Below are 21,123 nucleotides of genomic sequence, written 5' to 3'. Positions count from 1 at the left end.
GCGCTTACGACCACCATTGGCTGCAAGCGCAAAATTCTTGAATCAATGACAGCTAGGCAAAAAGGAGCTAAGCAGAATAAAAATATGTTCACCAGAGTAAGGTTACCAGCCAAACTACCATGTCGCTTGTACAATTTGTGAATGGTATTCTGCTCATTTCTGCTTAGCAGAAAATTGTGAGCAATTTCGTCTCCTTAAGCAGCTCTATGAAATTGGGCCCAGGGCTAGCTGTGTAAGTGAAGACTGCCTAGTATGGTGGAGTAAGCAAAATATATTTTATACTTTGACATACATTTTATTTTGGATCAGGGTAACCCCTAAATCGCACTAAATAGTAAGTTTTTTTAGTTGGGATCAGAATGAAAAGAAATTCTTTTTTTTTTTTTTTTAAATCATGAAGAAAGTAAAAATTCTCTACTTGTAATGGCAATAAATTTTGAATTCTGATAATGCGGCCTGTTTAGTGAGACTAAATAAATTATTTCATTTTGCATAGTTTTTTCTATGGTTTAACAAATTGTTATTTTGTTAATATCTTCATCTCCCCTGAGTTATATGGATCTTAACTGTTTTCTTTTTGACAAATAGTGGCTTTTAACCTTGATTTGGAAAACCTTGCATTCAAAGAATCTATTAATTGTAAAATTATAAATATAATAATATAAACGATCAAACAGATTTTGTTTAATATGAGGTTGTTTTATTTACCACAGAAATTATGAGAAAAAATGCAAGGATTGTAAATAAATATATACATGTGATAATTTTCATAATTTAAAGATGCTGTGTGACACTTGTCATTTTTAAACTTGTCTCTTCTACCTGGTTATTTTGGTGCTGTGTCTAAAACTTTTGACGTAAAATATGAGCAAGCAAAAATTCAAGATTTTTAGTAACCGCATTTCGGTCATATAAATGTCTTGGTGCAACCGACGTAAACCTGCCAGAGCTGCCAAATTTTGCAATCGGAGAGATTTTGTTCAACAACAACCGGGGAGAATTACCTCCAACATAATAGGGCATGAGTTTCCAGGATCAAGAAGATTTTCAAATTTGTTCATCAGAACATGGAAAGATTGGTTTATTTTCAGGGAACTTTGCTGCAGAAAGAGTGAGAGTAAGCAGCTCTGTAAATCCGTTGCTTTTCACTCTTTACAAACTAAAAGAGAGAAGCGCTAAAAGAGACCGTAAATATCAGCTGGCAACAATGCATGACGAAGGGTAACCACATAGAATTAGCAAAACAAAAAGGGGTAAGAAACTTATCAATCAGCGATACCGACATCAATCATTTTGCCACACATCCGCGTTCGGGAATCTCTTCTTGAGTTTCCTTTCGGTATTATGACGTCGCCTATTTTCCTTCTTCCTGTTGTCTTGCTCCTGTTCCATCCATTTTCCCATTATTTTCCGCACGTACGGCGCGTAGACGTAACGCTTCCGCTGATACTGGGTAAAAGAAAAATACATAGACACATTTAAAGACCTACTTGAACGAAAACAACAAAAACGTAATCCTTGCTGAAATTAACTTAAAATGTTTCCACCAACAAGGAAATTGAGTTAATTTTGAAGAGAAGATTTTCGGAAAGATCTGCGAAAAGCCCTATTATGTCGTCACTCAGATTATGTGGTCAATTTGTAAAGCGGCTTTGTTGCAATATAACTACATCTACAGGGGCTTTCATCAAAGCCTGCTTAACAAAGCAATACTTTAACGTATTAAGCAAAGAACTTCCCCCCCACCCCCCCCCCCCCCCCCCCCCGAGATTCCCAGAACAGAATGAGACGCAAAAGGAGAGAGGGGTGGGGCAGCCATTCCAAGAACAACATCAATACGTATTTTTTTTTTGGGGGGGGGTTACACCATGCCACATATCCAGCACCCAAAACGTAAAGTTTTAAATGAATGTGCAATGTTTTTCTGCGTAAATTTTTAATATTTTATCTTAAGTTCACTTCTGTAGATTGTTATAAGCTGGGATCCATGGGAGATCAGTGAGTTTTTCTTACTGAATGGATTTCCCAGGATAAACAAGAAATAAATAAATAAATAAAGCGGGGTTACAATTACTCACATGTTTGTTGAGATAAGATGGAACATAGTGCTCCCGTGGTTTCAGGTAACGCCTATATCCGAACGGTGTGTACACCATCTTGCCGGGGTGTTCGTCTTTGTGTCCCGTCTTCAGCTCAGTCAGTGCCTCGTTCCTTTCTCTGATCACCTGCTGTATGTTACTCATGGACTTTTCCACCTTTGCCAAAAAAAAAAGTTTTTTTCTCTCACCAATCAACCATAATACACAATTATGTGTGATAAGTACAGTATAAGTATTGTTTAAAGCTTTGCATTTTTTTATTTTTTTTGTTAATTTTTTTTATGCAAGTCGCCAGACACACAAGGCCTGAAGGCCACTTCAAGGTGTGGGCTACAATTATTTTATTCCATGGTGTGGATAAATAGAAAGAAACTACAAATAAATCGTAAACTTGCAGATACGACCATGTGTAAATCTCTTTTGTGGGAGTGAAGGCTCTGAAAAGAGCCGGTGCCAACACTCCCACAGAAGAGATTTACACATGGTTGTACCAGCAAGTTTACTATTTATTTAAAATTTCTTCCTAAGTACTGTATACTCGGAGTCCAAAGAGCCATGCAGAAACAAATTCCACAGGCAAACTACTTGGGTGGTGTTCGAACCCCTGACCTCTGCAATCTAGAGCAGATATCTTAAAAGAAGAGTCTTAGATTAGTTTTTGTCATCGTAATGCTGATATTTAAGTAAAACCATCAAGAAAGATACAGTTAACGTCACTTGTTTAAGTTGAATAGTGTCCTCACTGTATTTTCATTAAGAACATGGAATATCAACAACAACAACAACAACAGTGGCCTAACCTTTTCTAATCTTTCTTCCCCTGGCATGAACCAGTGACCTAACCTTTTCTAATCTTTCTTCCCCTGGCATGAACCAGTGGCCTAACCTTTTCTAATCTTTCTTCCCCTGGCATGAACCAGTGGCCTAACCTTTTCTAATCTTTCTTCCCCTGGCATGAACCAGTGGCCTAACCTTTTCTAATCTTTCTTCCCCTGGCATGAACCAGTGGCCTAACCTTTTCTAATCTTTCTTCCCCTGGCATGAACCGGTCTTGCCTCAAAGCCTCAGCCTCCAGCGTCAGTAACATATTTTTTTCCTTTAACAGCACGTACCTGTGAAAGAAATCACACAAAAATCAAATAATGAACACACAGACGTATACAAAAAGGCACACTAATAAACACCTCAGAGGAGGTCTGGTCAAAGTGAAGGGCGGGACCAACAAGTGATATAAAATCGACTCGGTGAACTAGTGAAACAAGCACAATGTAAAAAAATTGTTTTAATAGGTGCTTTCTTTCAAATTTACTATTTCCTTTGTGTGTATTATTATTTTGTTGTTGTGGCAAGGACAAATGGTGAGGCATGTATGCACATACCGCGCAGAGGCCTGAACGCGGAGACATTGTATCAATATAAGGTACATGTAGCTGGGACGTGCATGAAACCATGTGCATAAGAGGCCTGAATTTAAAATCTCACCAAAGTTAAGTTTAGGGCTAAAACACAAATGATATTGTTTATCCCCTATGCAAATTCAACATCTTTAAAACCTTACCAAAGCTTATGCAGCGTTGCGTTGTCTTTAAGTCGGATGTCATCAACTTCCCAATGTCTCCCTGAAAAACACAATTCACGCAAAAAACTCTGTGTTTTCTTATCAACACCCATGCCATAAACAAATGGGTTAACAAAAAATGTAAAGTGCAGTTCTCCTAGTCAACCTTGTCTGGCCGTTATTGCTCTCTTTTATTATTGGTCTTATTATAAGACTATGGTAAGATGTTAGACCAATGATAAAACAGAGTCATAACAGGCCAACAATGTGGGCTAACCCTTTAAGGTGCTTCATAATTGGTTCTCAGAATTCATAACTTTCAATAACCTCTCTTTCTGTACACTAAGCGCCTTGAGTACCTTGTTGGTAGATATGTGCGCTATATAAGACTTCGATATTATTATTATGGGTTGACCCGGGGAAGCTAATCGAATGCACCCAAGAAATTTGTTGTTGAAAGCGCCCTCATGTGTTTAAAAAGTACAGTCAATCTTATGGGCTTAGACTTTTGCTAAGCTTCTGGGTGGCAGTGGGGGCTGTAGTAGGTCCACACAGGGTGCGTTCGATTAGCTTCCCCGGGTCGACCCCAGTCTGCCCCCGGTACATACGAATAGCATTCAGGTCATTCCAGGGGCTCACTCGGGTCAGTCCCAAGTGCCCTGCTTGTGGAACGGGTCACTTGGGGCTGGCCCAAGGTGCATGGCGTCACCACCAGAGGGTGAGTGATCGTTTGATTAGCTCTTGTCAGGGGCTCACTCGAATGAGCACCGTGGGGTCGACACAGGAAAGCTAATCGAACGCACCCACTATTAGGTCTAGGATTAGTCTGTGTCCCTGACACCCATAATGATGTTTTTTTTTTTCTGTTGGCTCACCTGCTTTCACGTCAGGCTCTCCATAATTTTTCGGATCGTCAAAGAATTCCTCAAGGCCTTGGTGAAATGGGCTCCTATGAAATTGTCTCTGTTGGCTGCTGGCGACTGGTAGAGTGTTTAAGAGCTGCTGATGATGTGATGTGAGCCCTCGATGCTTTACATGTGCCGCACTGCAAAAACAAAAAACTAGTTTAATCATAGTAATGTGGCTTGTATGGTGATCAAATATGTAATTTACTGCAGTAGCCGCGGCACTGACCTCCAATCATTCCAGGGCTAGGTTGTGTCTAATAAACAAATCCGATAGTGTGATAAAAGTGCTGGCAGACCCTCATTCTCAACCGACCGACAAACAAGTGAAATGAAGATAAATATGTTTCTAAGAACCATCCTCCAGTGTTTCAAAAAGTTTGTCATCATCATGCTTATTATCATAATCAAGTCAAGCATCTTCAGTGATGATCGTGAGGCTATAAAAGGTTACGCTACGAATAACATTAAACAACCATTGTATTACAATTTGTAAATGTAATTATGTCCCCCCCCCCCCCAAAAAAAAAAAAAAAGTCTCAAGAGTTTATTCAATGAATTATTAGAGTTAGTTAGAGCATGGATGAAGGAACTCATGATTTTATAGCCATTGCATTACGAGTTACACATGTCACCACAGTTCCAAAAATAAAAATAAAAAAATAAAAAAACACTTGTTAGTAGTGACCTACTCCTAGAACTATTTCGGTTTCGTCCGGCTATCGTCTCCCGTAACCTCATAGGTTTATATCTCTCACGCGTTCAACGACCCATGGTTCAATGAATTTCGGCATCAGGAATCTCTCTTTTTTTTTTTTTTAATCTCGCCAAAATTAGGCTCTATGTGTCCTTTGATGTATCAATGTGTATTCTTTTGACCAGAGAATCCACTCCACAATCTCAAAAATTGTTAAAAATGATAAATTCTTACCGTAATTTCAGATTCCCTATCTACTGTACGTGTTACTCCTTTGCCAACAATAATTGAAAATTACCCGACCTCGTTTTGCGAAAATGCGTCACGAGAGGGCGGGTACGATCCGTGATTTGTGTACAAAACATACACGGAACCACGAAGCTAGCACAGGGTGCCAGTATGTAAACGGCTGTGTGCAAAAAGTGTACATACTGGTACCCTGTGCTAGCTTCGTGGTTCCGTGTATGTTTTGTACACAAATCACGGATCGTACCCGCCCTCTCGTGACGCATTTTCGCAAAACGAGGTCGGGTAATTTTCAATTATTGTTGTCAGAGGAGTAACACGTACAGTAGATAGGGAATCTGAAATTACGGTAAGAATTTATCATTTTTAACAATTTTTGAGATTGTGGAGTGGATTCTCTGGTCAAAAGAATACACATTGATACATCAAAGGACACATAGAGCCTAATTTTGGCGAGATTAAAAAAAAAAAAAAGAGAGATTCCTGATGCCGAAATTCATTGAACCATGGGTCGTTGAACGCGTGAGAGATATAAACCTATGAGGTTACGGGAGACGATAGCCGGACGAAACCGAAATAGTTCTAGGAGTAGTAGTGACCTACACCTAGTAACCCTACCCTAAGTTTAGTTAGTAGAATTAAAAATTTAGAACTTAGATTTTTCTTATTTAATAGTTAGAATACCGTAATACGTTACCATTTTGTAAGCGAACATCTGATTTTTGGACCACTGTTGACAGCATCTGTTGAGGTTGAGGTAACTGTTCCGGGCAGATGGCATTTTGATGAAATTGCACGAAAATAAGAAAACTTGTCCATTACCTTTGCCAGAGAGAACATCGTGCGACCTGCCATGGGGGCAGACATCTTGAAACTAGCGAACATTGTCAACAGAGGGCGCTGTAGCTCTTTTGCGGCGTTTTTTACTCTCTGCGGTTCCACTGTCTGCGTGCGAACCAATAAAACTCATTGTCTCTTGGCACACAGGCGGTACAATTTCTTTAATGATGAATTTGACTGGTTGGTTGTCCATCATGCCTCTTGCATAAATCGATCTTAACGACCTCGTGTGAATGATGATCTTATTTTAACTGTCTCTAGCTACCGGGCAATCTCGGTATAAGTCATAGTTGGCGAGACACTGCTCTCCGGAATTGCAACGGTCGTGGGTTCGAACCTCGTGATTTTTTTTCACAGAACACGAATGGCGTACCGAGTATACAGTGCTAATACACAGGGTAAGGGTTCAATCAAATGACCTTATTTTGACCAGTGCTAGAGCTAAAAACTGCCCTCCGCTTCTGACGTAGATAGGCTGCAAAAAAGGCAGCATTCAATTCATTTTCAAACGAAATTTAATATTAAGCTAGGTGCTAAATTTAATTCGTTTTTTGTTGAAATTGAGTGGGAAAAGTTGAAAAGTAAAAATTGGAAAGCTTTTTCATAATAAGAAAACAGGTTGACTGAGCTACACAACCCGAAAGCACAAAATGCACTACTTACTATAGTGATACAGACCTATCAGCAGGGAATACAATTATATTATGCTTCAGCAGGGAATACAACAAATTACTGAACCTAAAAGCATTTGAATTTCGCCCGAAAAGAGCGCAGAATCTCACCAAGAACTTTTCTGTGTTCAGACTGTGAGTATGTCAAAAACATCGTCCCAAAAAATACTTGAGTAAGTGGAGCCAAAGACTGGCTACTGATCTGAGTAAAGAAGGCTTCAACGGAGACGTCAGCGCGGGTAAATGCACCGATGTTGTTCAGTGCAATAAACGAGAACCAACACAATACGAAGAGAGTGACATACGTCACGAAATAGTTTGTCTCTTTGTTTGCGTTTTGACATGGCTTAAGTTTCGGACCCGCGGTATCTTTCTGCTGCGTTTTGGGTGACGAGTTGCTGGTCGAAGGTTCACATTCTCTGCTGCGACTGCAGACGACTGCCAGGGCCAGTTGTTCATCCTGGATTCTCCTCTTATGGGCTCTGGCGATTCGCACCAAGCCAACACATAAACAAGTCTTTATAACCAAGCAAGGGATAGCCACGGCGTCAATGAAAATCATCAAGGACCTGTAATTCAGGGCCACCTCGGTTTTCAATTCATCATCTGAGGGAAACTGGAATCCCACCGTGGCAAATGCCCCGACTTGCCACACGAAAACAAGAATGATAAGAACACTCCACAACCCGATAATGATGTACACACTAAGTTTATTTGTGACAAATTGCATGTAACGCATTGGTCTGGAGATTTTATAAAACCTGTCGGCACCAACGACCACGGAGCTGAAGCAAAAGCCACCAATCGTCAGCTGAAGCACACCAGTCAGCCCGGTGATTGTCAGGGGTGCAATGTCCTCCGAAGAGGTGCGAGAAAACAAGCAGAAGATGAGGACAGCAATATTGAAGAGGATCCCAGCAACTTGAAGGTTTGCAAGAAAAAAGTTTGATGCGTCGTGGAGGCAACGGTGCTTCAAAATGAGGATCAACGTTGCGATGTATGCTAGACAGCTAGGCAAATTACAGAACAGGCCGATATAGTATAGTACGTAGGTCACGTCATCCACTACGCCTGTTGTAGTGGTACAGTTGCTTGTACAGTTACTTGTTGAGTTGTCCCTGAAAACTGGTTGCAGATCCATGTCGTTAGTTAAAGAACTGTAATAGCGCCCTGAGCACTTTTGTGGATTTGTGCGCTCTATAAGACCTCGTTTAGGAACTGGGGGCAAGATGCTCTCTGTCCACTTTGGTTCAAAATAATTTTGTAAAGAATTTAACAATGTTGGTGTGTTGTCAACACTATATCGCCATTTGTGAGTTACCAAACTAGCTGGGCTCGGCACTTGGCGTACGTCTCTGCATCATTCTGTGATGGCAGTGCCTTTTTATCGGCACTCGGCCGGCTTTCTGATTGGTTCCATTGCGTCTCATGGACAAGGTTCCCTAAGTAACCGAAATTGCTGACAATTTTAATTGTGTTTGCCTTGCGTTTGCCCCCGCTCTTCAGTTCTATCCCATCACTTGAAGGCACTGGAACCCTATTCATAATATAATTACTTAATTGGCGAGCAACGGAGAGCTGTATAGCTGTCACTGTTCTTTACCCCACACCTCAATTTGCAATCTCGTCAATTAGGGGAAAACAAAGCATTTTTTTCCAGAGCTAAGACAATTACTTGTCACTCAGCTCACTTTGAAACCACACCAAAGAACTAAAAGGAAACGCTATTAACAGCTGCCATATTTCTTTATTCCACACCCCATTTGCAATCTCGTCAATTAGGGGATCAAAAAGCATTTTTTTCCAGAGCTAAGACAATTACTTGTCACTCAGCTCACTTTGAAACCACACCAAAGAACTAAAAGGAAACGCTATTAACAGCTGCCATATTTCTCTATCCCACACCCCATTTGCATTCTAGTCAATTAGGGGAAAGTCCATTAGTATTTATGTAAAAAAAAAAAAAAAAAAATCTTTCAGAGCTAAGATAATTTACTTGTGTTTAATAACTGCCTCCGCAGTGTTTACGTGTCTCATTAAGTTCTATGCTTTATCAATATCAGCCACTGTCTGCAGTGTGTCCTAAAAGCTCACATCAATCAGAGAGGATGATCACAGAATGCATAAATTAACCTGAATTTATTTCAGCTCAATTCACTGTGTGTGGTATACGCTTTTTGTTTTGAGTAGGCCAAACCAAATCGCATGCTTTTATTCTTGGTGGCCAATAAAGAAAATAACTACCATCGCCATTTTCAAAACCACGGTTTCGGTCACGTAAATAAATTTTAAAACCATGTATTTTCCGTTAAGCGTGGCTTGTTGAAACGAGAAGGAGCCCAAGCCTTGGGCCAAATAGCCTTGGTTTCGAAAAGGGCGTGGAGAAAAATTAACAAGAGGGGGGGGGGAGGGGTTTCAGAATTGAGTGAACGACTCTCCCTGGCACATTGGGCGCGGGTTGTGGCAGTTGGGGGGGGGGGGGGTGGTATTATCGAGCATGGTATGGTAATCTCAGTAAACAAGTAACCATTGTAGTTCACATGGTGGCACAGACAGTAATAATGATAAGTTCCATACTTTTTGTTTGATTACAGCCACATGCATGATAATGATGCATTTTTTTTATTAACAACAAAAGTCTAAATTCTTCAAAGAATTATTGAACTTGGCAAGCTTTGCGTGTTAAAAACAAACCTCAAACAAACAAACGAACAGACAAACAAACAAACAAACAAACAAACAAACAAACAAACAAACAAACAAACAAACAAACAAACAAACAAACAAACAAACAAACAAACAAACAAACAAACAAACAAACAAACAAACAAACAAACAAACAAACAAACAAACAAACAAACAAACAAACAAACAAACAAACAAACAAACAAACAAACACATTATTAGAGACCCTTTTCATGCTGCAAATCAACAAAACTACCAAGCAAGGCACCAGACTAATGTGACCATCAAGCCTCCCTTTGATTGTACTGATTCCAATGGGGGAAAATGTCTGCACCATTAAAAGGGTCTGGTACCAACACCTATTTACTAGTCTGCTTTTGCATTTACAATCCATGATGAAATTATAAGTTAACTTTCTACAAAACAAACATCGTTCAGCTAAAGATAAAGTACAAGTAATATAATATTAAAAAATAATATATAACTTTGAATTAGAGAACTCGCTGATAATAAAGCTTATACCGGAACCAATGTATTGGAGAACTCGCTGGTAATAAAGCTTATACCAGAACCAATGTATTTGAGAACTCGCTGACAATAAAGCTTATACCAGAACCAATGTATTGGAGAACTCACTGCGCTGGTAATAAAGCTTATACCAGAAACCAATGTATTTGAGAACTCGCTGGTTATAAAGCTCATAACAGAACCAATGAATTAGATAACTCACTGATATTAAAGCTCAAAACCAAACTAATAAATAACAGAACTCACTCCTAGTAAAGCTTATACCAATGAATTAGAGAACTTATCGATAATAAAGCTCACACCAGAACCAACAAATTTGAGAACTCACTGATAGTAAAGCTCATACCAGAATCAATGTATTGAAAAACTTAACGGTAATAAAGCTAATACCAGAACCAAAGAACCCAATGATAATAAAGCTTTTAAACATGCCGACATAAAAAGAAGTAACTAAAAGAGACTATACCAGTACTGGGTAAACACAAAATCACAACTAAAAAAAAAAACATACTAAAACAAACATAAATGCAATTATAGCATAGTATAACCAGGTACAAACACGTATTCAAAAAGATGATTACAATAATGTACATTTCTTGAATGTAAACAGACTGTCAATTATTATAATCTCAAAAGTTCAACTCTACAGTACAAATCATTTCACCAATTGCTAAATCTAAATAAAAAATTCCTTAAAGACATTGGACACTATTGGTAATTGTTAAAGACCAGTCTTCTCACTTGGTGTATCTCAACATATGCATAAAATAACAAACCTGTGAACACGAAGTTGAAGTTGTGTGCTTTCAGATGCTTGATTTCGAGACCTCAAGTTCTAAATCTGAGGTCTCGAAACAAAATCGTGGAAAATTACTTCTTTCTCGAAAACTTCAGAGGGAGCCGTTTCTCACAATGTTTTATACTACCAACCTCTCCCCATTGCTTGTTACCAAGTAAGTTTTGATGCCAATAATTATTTTGCGTAATTACCAATAGTGTCCACTGCCTTTAAATTTTGTTAAATGTTTTAACTCCATAAACACAAAATAGACAATCCGTCCCACACAGTACACATGCAGAACATCAAATATGTTAGATTGACACTACTATACCAAAACACATGATTTCAAATTCTTTTTTTGAACATGCTAAACCTCATAAAAAGTGTGTCTATAGACTTTTTCATTCTTCAATGGAAGTGCCTCTTTTTAGAAAAAAATCTGGTTTTTTTTTACCAACAAGAACAACACTATTCCATGCTAGAGACACACCGTAAACAGTTCTCACAAGTTCACAAGCGTTTAACATGACCTATTTTATATTAATATTTAAATACTTAAATAAATGTATTAAAAAGGTACTAATTACAGTTGAAACTGCTTCTCTGGTCCTACATCTGGAATAACACAGAGAACACCTGGCTTGAAATTTCATAAGAGTCACATCCCAGGATCTTGGCTTCCACGTCTTTTAAAAAAATGGTCCCACTCAGAAATCACTTTCTGCAGTACTGCAAAGATATTAGGTTCTACGGTCGGAATAAAACAGACCACCAGGCCTGAAATTACATGGGGACCACAGAGGTCATGACCTCAACCACCTTGGACTTTAGCTTCCAAGATCACTTTCCGCAGTACTGCAAAAAAAAATTGGTTCTCCATTATATTTTCTCTTTCAGTGAGTAAATTCGGCTGATAATTTTTAGAGCTGGACCGAGTTTCATGTTCATTGCTGTCATCAAGTGGTCCTCCTTGAGAAGCATCAAGGCCTGACCATCGATCTCCTGCCTCAAGAACTCGTCGGCGTAATCCGAGCAGCCTGGTAGTGTGTGGATGAAATCGTAGACGTCTTGGACCGACCACTTGGCCGGATCTCCTTCAGGACCGGCCGGATCATCGAAGGCATCGTCCGAAACCGGTGGAGTCTCGTCCACTTCGCTGTTGGGAGACGGGGAGAAAGTCATGGACGACTCCAGGGATGAGGATTCCTCTGACGGTCCAGCGCTGCTGCTGTTGCTTTCCCTATCTTGGTTGGTGGCAGCGGTGGGATTGGACATGGCGGCAGATGTAGTGGACATTGAGGAGCTTCCCTGCTGCTGCTGGTCTTGACTGTACATCCTTTCGCCTTGTGGAAAGTGGCCGAATGACTGACCAGTACACTGCAAGAAAAATAATCGTTGTCAAATAATACACCTGAACTAGATGCTCCAAAAAATAGTTAATGGCCTAACGTTTCGCCCCCAGCAGAGGCTTTCACTAACTATTTGTTGCATTTATACCAGCATGTCTGTTTGGTTGGTAGGCAGTAGCAACAGCTAATTCTATTTTCTTATTAGATATGCTCCAACGGTTCATATCGGTTTATACTGGTTTGTATCTGTTAGTACCAATTGATACTGGCGCATACTAGTTTGCACTTGAAGCTTTGTCACAAAATTATGGGTTTGAGTTTCACACTTTCATGTTTATAAACAACAAATTCTGCTTGACAAAATTTCTTTGCTAAGCAAAAATTGAGTAGGGCACAAGTCACAACAATGTAAACCTAATGTTATTTTGGCTGTTAACCTGTTTCTGGCAAGCAATACTTTTCTGTGCTTAGCAGTTTTTGTGCTAGCAGGCTTTGTGAAATGGGGTCCTGGGGCCGATTTCACAAAGAGCTAAGATTGTTCGATACTGCAAATCAATCGTAGTTGCTTAGTAAAGCAAATCATTATGGTGATACTGACAATTTGTCTGACGATGATTTTTTATTTCTTTGTGAAATCAAGCTCTGGTCTACTGTCTGTAGAAGTCTTACCCACGGTCTGTCGACATTGAAGCTGAGACGTCCGTGCTTCCCTCTGGAGCCTTTGAGTGGTTTTGCCTTCACTTGTAGTTTCATCTTATGCTTAATCCTCTCGTGGTTCTCCCGTTGTGGTGCGAACAGCCCGAGTCTCTTGCTGCAGCCCACGTTGTAGCGCTTGCTGCAAGCCAGCGAGCAGAACCTCTTGGAGCGTTTGAACTTGTGAGGGCGGTCTACTTTGCCACAGAACTCGCAGCGGAGCGGCATGCCATCGGACATCTCTTGGTTGTCAGGCGCTATGATGGCAAAAATCATTATCGGGGGAAAATTATTAGCATGTGAGGTTTTGAACAATGAAGGTAAACATATTTTTGTCAGTTATCGAGTATCGTCGACAAGTGGTCGAGTACTGGACTCAAGCTCTGATGTTCAGTGTCAGAGAGTTGGTTCGGGTCCAGGCCATGACGCTTGCCGCCTCCTAACACGGTCGGCCATTTATATGGCCGACCGTGTTATTTCGCAAAGTAAAAGGAAAACCACGCAATTTCGAGGCAAACTTGTGTGGATCATTGTATTCTACTTTCAAAACATCTTTCTAACCATATGCTTTTTATAGCAAACGGTTACAAACACAAAAAGACCAACTTGTCCGATCCAAGGCAACGTGATGCCACACGGACTCCGCCTCCAAGATCCAGTCCGCAGCCGCCGTTCTTCGTACTTAAGCAGCATGCAGCATCAGAGTCCAGCATTCTCCAGAAGACGATCAGAGCATACTGATCGAAACGTCGAGTTAACCCAACGGTTCTTTTCAGAACCACCCCAACTCATTTAGAGATTGTTATTACATGGTGTTACCGCAAACTCTTCTATATCTTATCTCCACCATGCAAAGTTTCAAATCCTACCAAGGCAACGTGTTCCTTAAACCAATCCAACAAGAAAATCCCCACTTTTTTTTATTTTTGAGATTCCCCTTTGAGTTATGGGTACTTTGTGTTTGAGTACCTGATCGTTTAAGCGACTGCATTCCATCTTGTTGTCGTCCATCGTCTCTCCTTGAGCTCATCTGAGACTGCTGTAGCCTTGGGTCTAGTTGAGGGTACTCATCGGACCACAGTGAGGATGGGCCGATCTGTAAGTAAACACACATCATTCTTTTAGGCTCAAGATGAGCAGAGTATACTGTTTGAAACGTCGAGACCACACCGGCTCTTTTCAGAGCCAAAACTCCCTCAAAAGAGATCTTATGCATGGTTGTATCTGCAAAAGTTCCAATCTAGTATTTAAAATTACTTCTTTTAGGCTTAGTTAAAAAATCAAAATCAGATTCTCATCAATTTTTGGGAAAAGAAGGATTCCCCCCCCCCTCCCCGTTTTCTCATTTAGAAATCAAAGAAGAGGGATTTTGTTTCCACCTAAGATAAGAGCCTTGGATTGGAACAGGTTGACTCACTACAACCATTGCATTCATTAACGACTGCATACAATGACTATGATTACGATGGAAATGATCAAACAGGAAAGGCCCTGAAAATTTCTTCCAGGACACTAATTTTTGATACCGGGAAAAGAATTATCTTCTTGCCGTGCAAACATTTTCCTGAACTGTTTAGCCCTAATTGGGAGTCCCCCCCCCCCAGGTTACGCAGCTATTATGTACCGACTTACTTGTAATAGTTACTTCTAATTCTTATCATCCTCAACAGTCAAAGGTTAAAATATCACCGACTTCATAATCAGTGAGCTTTTCATTTGAGACTGAAAAAGTCTGTTCTGAATGTAACCAATGTTGTGCTTTATGAAGTGAAGATTTGCTATATAAAGAAACTACTTGTGTCACACAGACAATTTTTCTCTCCGGGTTTTCTCTGTTCAGATTTAAAAACAAACATGATCAAAAGTCTTGGCGAATTCCTTATCAAACAATTAAGACAGCGTCACGACGAGCTTCAAACTACGTTTTGAAAGTACACGTAAATAAATAAGTGATACTTCTTCAATCATACAGGCATGCGAGATCAAAAGAAAATGCAGTGTGCAAAAAGAAGAAGAAAAACATACAGAAATAAAATGCAACCAAAAATAAAGAAAACACATACTAGGCATTCCAAGCTCAGAGAGACACTCGGAGGTGCCAAAGAGAACACTTTTGGTTTAAACTGTTGGGTATACCGACTAGTGTCGTTGCCATGCAAATGTTTACCCGATTGGGGATCATTACCACCTCCATTGGGATAATCAGGTTCCAAATGGGTATGTACCCCAATTGGGCTAGTTGCCACCTCAAGATCTTGAACTTCAAACAAATCTCCACTGGACGGACCAAAAATATTTTGCAAATCCTTGAAAACATCTTTTTGTTATATTTTGTTTAAATGTATGTCTTGAATTGAAACTCTAGAAAACTCTAGTATGTGTTTGGAAAACTTAAGACGGCAGGATTCGTTTAGTTTGTTTTGTGTTACTAGCCCAGTGCTTAAATGACTGGACTCTGGCCAGCAGGTATTTTTGAGCTCTAATCTCAAAAGTCTACTCACTGACATTCATAAATTGGAAACATAGAGCAAGGCAGGCAGGGATGGAAGCAAAATTAAAACATACATCATTCTACGAAAAACTAAAAAGTTTAAAAACGAATGATTGAAAGATCGTCTCACTCTTGAAGCAGGCAGGTTGGCGCAAGCTCCTGTCTGTTTCCAGTTCTGATTGTAAATTAATAAACAGATCGACTATTCAATTAGACACAAAATGGTTTCATAGCAAAATTGCCGTATCCGATTGACACTAAACTCCCTCATTGAAGGTTTAAAGGCAAAACATACCCTTGGTTTTTGGAATCTTTCGATTGTTGTTGTCCACATAAATGTAGAAAAATGGGAATGAGGTCCGACATTCATATACATTTTTAAAAGAAAATTGTCAACCCTTGGAAGTGTAGATCGGATACAGCATTTGATGAAGAGCTGCGGAGCGGGATAAAAACGCTGGACAAAATTTATCTGCTTTTATAATAGCGATGCAGAGGAGGGGATCATGGTTTGTTGAACATGTACTTGCTCTTAATTTGTTTGTTACCAATGAAGACAAATTGTGAGTGTTGCTGCAAGTTACTTTGAAGAGTTTTTGTTTTCAGCAATTGAAAGATACCAGGTGATGGCGGCGACTCAAGGAGTGCGCCCCAATTACAATTTCAGGATGAGGCGACCACGGACGCAAGTCTATGCCAAATGCTGATGTGATATATTTCTAGGGCCATATAAACAAGACCCTGTAAAGACACTTTTTATGCGATTCGTCGTTTTGACATTTACAAACTCGCGTGAAACATACCTGCTATTGAAAAGATACAATGTTTTTGCACTGACATGATGATATTGTGTGTTGAAATGGGGTTCGTTTTAGTTGTTTGCAAATTCAATTTACATGAAAACGTTGTAGGTTTTCTGAGGGCAGGATCTCTTGTAAAAGAAAAGGAGAAAATCTGAGCAATAAAAATGTACTTTTATCAAGAAACTCACCGAGAACGGTTTACAAACTCGCGTGAAACAGAGATACAATGTTTTTGCACTGACTTCATGATATTGTGTGTTGAAATGAGGTTAGTTTTAGATTATATAGGTTGTAATTGAACGCCTACTCAACATAATTGTAAATGTTATAGGTGTTCTGAGGGCAGGATCTCTAAAAAAAAAAAAAGGGAAAAATCTCAGCAATTTTGTTTAACTTTTATCAAGAAACTCACCGAGAACGGTTCTTTAGACTCTTCAATGATGAAACCGTCAATGACATGGGTCAGCACCTGAGGTTTGACCACAGCCTTAGGGATTTGTCTCTCCACTCTGGCCACCCCCTCGGTCACCCCGACGACCTCTGCCCTCGGCTGAAGAGTGACCAGCTCCGACTGGCCGGCTGGTGCTTTCGTCTGTTGTTGTGGTTCTACCGTAGACGTCACGTCAGGTCTAACGGGTGCGGTGGGAACCACAAGGGGTGGGACAGCTACCGGGATCAAGGGTGATTTCTTCTCCCGTTGCACAGGTTTCACCATCTTGACCTCTGACCGTTGACCTTGCTGCTGGACTGGCTTGATCGGTTTAACTTGTGAGCCTGGTTTGGTGGCAGGCGAGGGATTCTTCATTTTGGAAATGTTGTGTTTCATGGCGTATGAGGCACCGGGCGACAGTGGATGATGGGATATGGGACTCCCGGCCCCGGTTGGGTAAGGTGGGGGTCGTTTAGGTTGCAACGGGACGTGGGATATTGGGGCTTTAGCAGGGGCGATGTGTCTCATTTGAGGATGGAGCGTAACATTGGCGTGGGGGATTGACTTGGATGGATGCATGGTGAAGGATGTGCATTTTCCTTGGGGTTGGACCTGTGCCACCAAGCTAAGAGGCCCGTGTGGGGAGGGAGGGAGATGGATTCTAGGTGGTGATCCATCACTGAAACCAGTCAGGGCAGAGTGAAGCTTTGACTGGGGAACGTTGTATGGGTTAATCAGGGTGGGGTTGTTCACCATTGTTGAGGTGACACCGCGGATCAGGGGTACATCGGCGGTGGTGATTAACCCCAAACCGCCCATCATACGGGGTTGGATGATGAGAGGGCGTGGCTGGGCGTTGTGGATAGCCTGCTGCATTGACGGGGTCACGCGCACCAGGGTGGACATCGGGGATGTGCCCGGGAGGTTCACCATGGTTGTGGTGGTCTGTGAGTGGTGAGATCGGTTAAATATCGGGGTCTGAGTGGTGATGATGACCGCCTGGTCTGATTTGCCTCCCACTGAGGTCTTGAGCACTGGACGGAGGTGTCTTATGCCGACTGGTACCCCACTGACTAAAGCTGTTGATGGAGGGCTCTTTGGGGAATGCTGGACGAGGTAGTGGCCGGAGGTGCTGGCGGGGCGCTGTAGGGCGTTCACAGAGGCTGTTAGAGCACCGAGACACCCACCATGCTTGCCTATCGGACTGGTTACAGTCATGGGTATTGGAGATGCTGATACAGGGGAGGATCCGCTTGGAAACACGGCCGAGGGAGAGTGGTGAGGATGATGGGACGGGCTTAGGGTTGGTGGTCCCAAACCTAAAGAGAATAATTTGCTCATTAAATACTGTGTACAATTGCAATTTTTAATACAAATTGTCATCATACTTGAAGGTCCTTGGTTAAAAAGTAGGGCCAATGGTTAGGGTACAAATGTACACACACTGTGGTTGACAGGTCTTTTTCTTCAGCTGCGCCTCGCATCTGAAAGGACTTATTTTATTGTTTTCTTTTGTTTTGTTTTTGGCTTGACTGCGGCCTTAACAGTCAGCAGGATGGATATGTGCGCATTACAAGCCTGTATGCTTTGTTTTTGAAAGGGCAAGGGCACCAAGGTATTTTCTCCTTGGTAAAGGGCACCCTATGAGGAAATTGTAAACTTCTACCGGATAATTTTAAAGGGCACCAAGGCAATGAGCAAGAGGCATGGAGGCAATCGCCTTTTATTGCATGGGTGAAGTATCAGACCTGGGATTACTTTTTAAAATAATTATTGTTATTATTATTATTATTATTATTTGTCTTACCACTGTTTGGAGACAGATTCGCTGATGTGAGTGCACTAGTCAGCTGTGGTAAGGAGAGACGTTGATGAGCTGGAGGCGGGACAACAGGAGGGAGGATGACTGGAGACGACGCTGAAGGAGACGGTGACATCATCAGCTGTAAAAACAAAAAATGTTACATTATCTGATAACGTCGTTAATAGACAGATACATGGTGTTCATGTATTATTTATGCCTACAGAAGAATGTCCTGATATCTATCTAAATCCTTTAGCATTGTATTCAAATCGTAACATTGTCAGTAAAGTGACAGACAAGTAGGATTTAAAACTTTGCATGGTTAAAGTATTCCTAAGAGAGGTTTGCGGTAGTACCATGTGAATATCTCTTTTTGAGTAGTAGTGATTCTGAAAAAGCCTGGGTGGTTAACGACTCAATGTTCCGATAATAATAATAATAATAGCCAGTTTTTATAAAGCGCTTTTCACACCCGGAGGGCGGCCCAAAGCACTTCACATTATTACCCCTGGTCACTGGGCCTTAATTCACTCCTTAAACCATCTCAGCTCCCTGGTGGGGAGTATGCAGCCTGTGCAACATTAAAATGCGCTACTCGGCTAAATCAATCACAAGAACTGCCCTAACAGGTACCCATTTACCCCTGGGTGGAGAGAAGCAATTATAGTTAAGTGTCTTGCTCAGGGACACAAGTGTCACGACCGAGATTCGAACCCACACTCTGCTGAACAGAAGCACCAGAGCTTGAGTTCAGTGTTCTTATCCACTCGGCCACGACACTCTACTGTCAAGATGCTCTGATTGTCTTCAGAAGAATGCTGGACGCTGTATGCTGCTTATATACTGCCTTGTAGGAGATAAGCTATCAATATATAATATTCTGTCCAAATCCTATTATATTGTATTTGTATACTTCAGACTGCTTGTCTATTTCCAGCATCTTGTTAGACATTGCATGATTTTGATGGACCTAGTTCAGTACCGCTTCAGGCTCGGTATTCCAAAATATTTGACGTGCCTTTGTGAGGTAGTAATTGTCAGATTTCTTTTTAAGATTTTGAATAAAGAGTTTTCCTTTTAAAATATTGTTTTCACAATAAAACCCTGACTTGACAAAGGAAAAACAACAAAGGTTCTAAAAAATTGAGTATGCGTTCATCATGTATCGCAGAACATTGATTGTAAGCCACAAACGACAATCTGCCGATAACTTTCATCTTGAATTTTAAGTTTACATTTTTAGGCTGCTCTACTAGTATTGGTGGGTTCAAGTTAGCCGGAGACAGCGTTGCTGTTGAAGGTGGAGTGGTCGCCATGGAAACAGCCTGAGGTCTTGGACTGGACTGCTGACTGTTCATCATGACAAACGCTCTGTGTGGTCACAGGATGGACGAGTGTCACGGTTCTACCCTGTAAACAAGAATGAAATTATAATGATTTTATTATTTTTTAATATTGTTATTAACTTTAATAATAATAATAAGACTTGTAATGCGCACATATCTACCCTGCTGGGTGTTCAAGGCGCAGTAAAAAACAAAAAACAAAACAAAAACAAAACAAAGAAAAGCAGTCACAACAAAATTAGTTCTTGAAAACCTGTGACATAAGATAAGTTTTTGTGGTACAAAGACAAGATCTAAGATTAAGTGGTAGAGAAGAGAGTTCCAGATGCGTGGTCCAGCTGCAAAGAAAAAGACCTGTCCCCCCATGAGAGTTGAGACTTGGGTTGTACACTTTCTGGTATTGAAACCAAGAGACCATCAACAGGGACTTGGAATGTGTAGGGGTGATGAATAAAGAGGAATCAAATTGTTTATATACTGCAATTACTCCAACAAGTTGTATGACTGGCTTTGTTTATTGTCTCTAAAAAAAGGTATTGTATTGTACACTATTGGTAATTACTCTTAAAAATAATTGTTAGCATACAAACTTACTTGGTAACAAGCAATGGAGAGCTTTGTGAGAAACTGCTCCCTCTGAAGTAATGCAGTTTTTGAGAAAGAAGTATTAATTTCTCAGTAAAATAAACGATGGCGGTAATTTACATGTCCATCATCATGAAGATGAGCAAAAATAAACAAACCAACTGAACAAAACATAAACAAAACACTTCAGTTCAGTTACTGCAAAATTATACTGACACTACTTTCTTAGAAAAAGCTAAAGCTAAAGAGCTTATTACGAATGCCACCCCCCCCCCCCCAATTTTTTCCCCTTTTGTTTAAAGACACAAATCGACAGTTATCAAACAACCTAAATTATTTTTGATAATCTCTTGTTCTTCCTGATCCTTCCTTGCCGACGGTCGGAAAAACTGGTTACAGATTGTGTCACGAAAATGACATTTCCATCAAAATCATACAAGTAATTTCTATATGCAACTGTTTAATAATAACCACAAAGTCAATAAGTCACTGAAATCACATTTTCAAACAATGTTTTACCTCAGAAAAGGTAGATTTCTGATGATTTATGTTGATGATCGTCAACCACTTTCTATCTTTTGCTGTCAGGTCAATTAACAATAGTGTCAAGAG

At 40.5% G+C, this 21,123-nt stretch overlaps 2 protein-coding genes across 3 annotated transcripts; both read right to left on the bottom strand.

The window, feature by feature from the left end:
• Positions 1-66: 66 nt before the first annotated feature.
• Positions 67-6,372, bottom strand: LOC139950535 (large ribosomal subunit protein uL29m-like). Its single transcript, XM_071949273.1, has 6 exons — positions 6,203-6,372; positions 4,533-4,702; positions 3,658-3,718; positions 3,115-3,211; positions 2,079-2,255; positions 67-1,449 (listed from the first exon to the last, which is right to left on the bottom strand). Exons 1-6 carry the CDS (start codon positions 6,370-6,372, stop codon positions 1,285-1,287), a joined length of 840 nt encoding a protein of 279 aa, XP_071805374.1. The 3' UTR covers positions 67-1,284.
• A 3,239-nt stretch (positions 6,373-9,611) lies between these two features.
• Positions 9,612-21,100, bottom strand: LOC139950717 (uncharacterized). 2 transcript variants are annotated; one of them, XM_071949505.1, is made up of 8 exons: positions 21,031-21,100; positions 19,816-19,990; positions 18,584-18,719; positions 16,759-18,095; positions 15,674-15,718; positions 14,022-14,148; positions 13,029-13,309; positions 9,612-12,387 (listed from the first exon to the last, which is right to left on the bottom strand). In XM_071949505.1, exons 2-8 carry the CDS (start codon positions 19,939-19,941, stop codon positions 11,890-11,892), a joined length of 2,550 nt encoding a protein of 849 aa, XP_071805606.1. In that variant the 5' UTR covers positions 19,942-19,990; positions 21,031-21,100; the 3' UTR covers positions 9,612-11,889. The 2 variants fall into 2 exon arrangements, with proteins under 2 accessions (XP_071805606.1, XP_071805607.1); XM_071949506.1 differs by lacking the exon at positions 15,674-15,718.
• Positions 21,101-21,123: the final 23 nt, after the last annotated feature.

This window comes from Asterias amurensis, chromosome 18 (genome assembly GCF_032118995.1).
Source record: "Asterias amurensis chromosome 18, ASM3211899v1".
Taxonomy (NCBI): Eukaryota; Metazoa; Echinodermata; class Asteroidea; order Forcipulatida; family Asteriidae; genus Asterias; species Asterias amurensis.
This window is presented reverse-complemented; position numbering and strand designations above follow the sequence as displayed.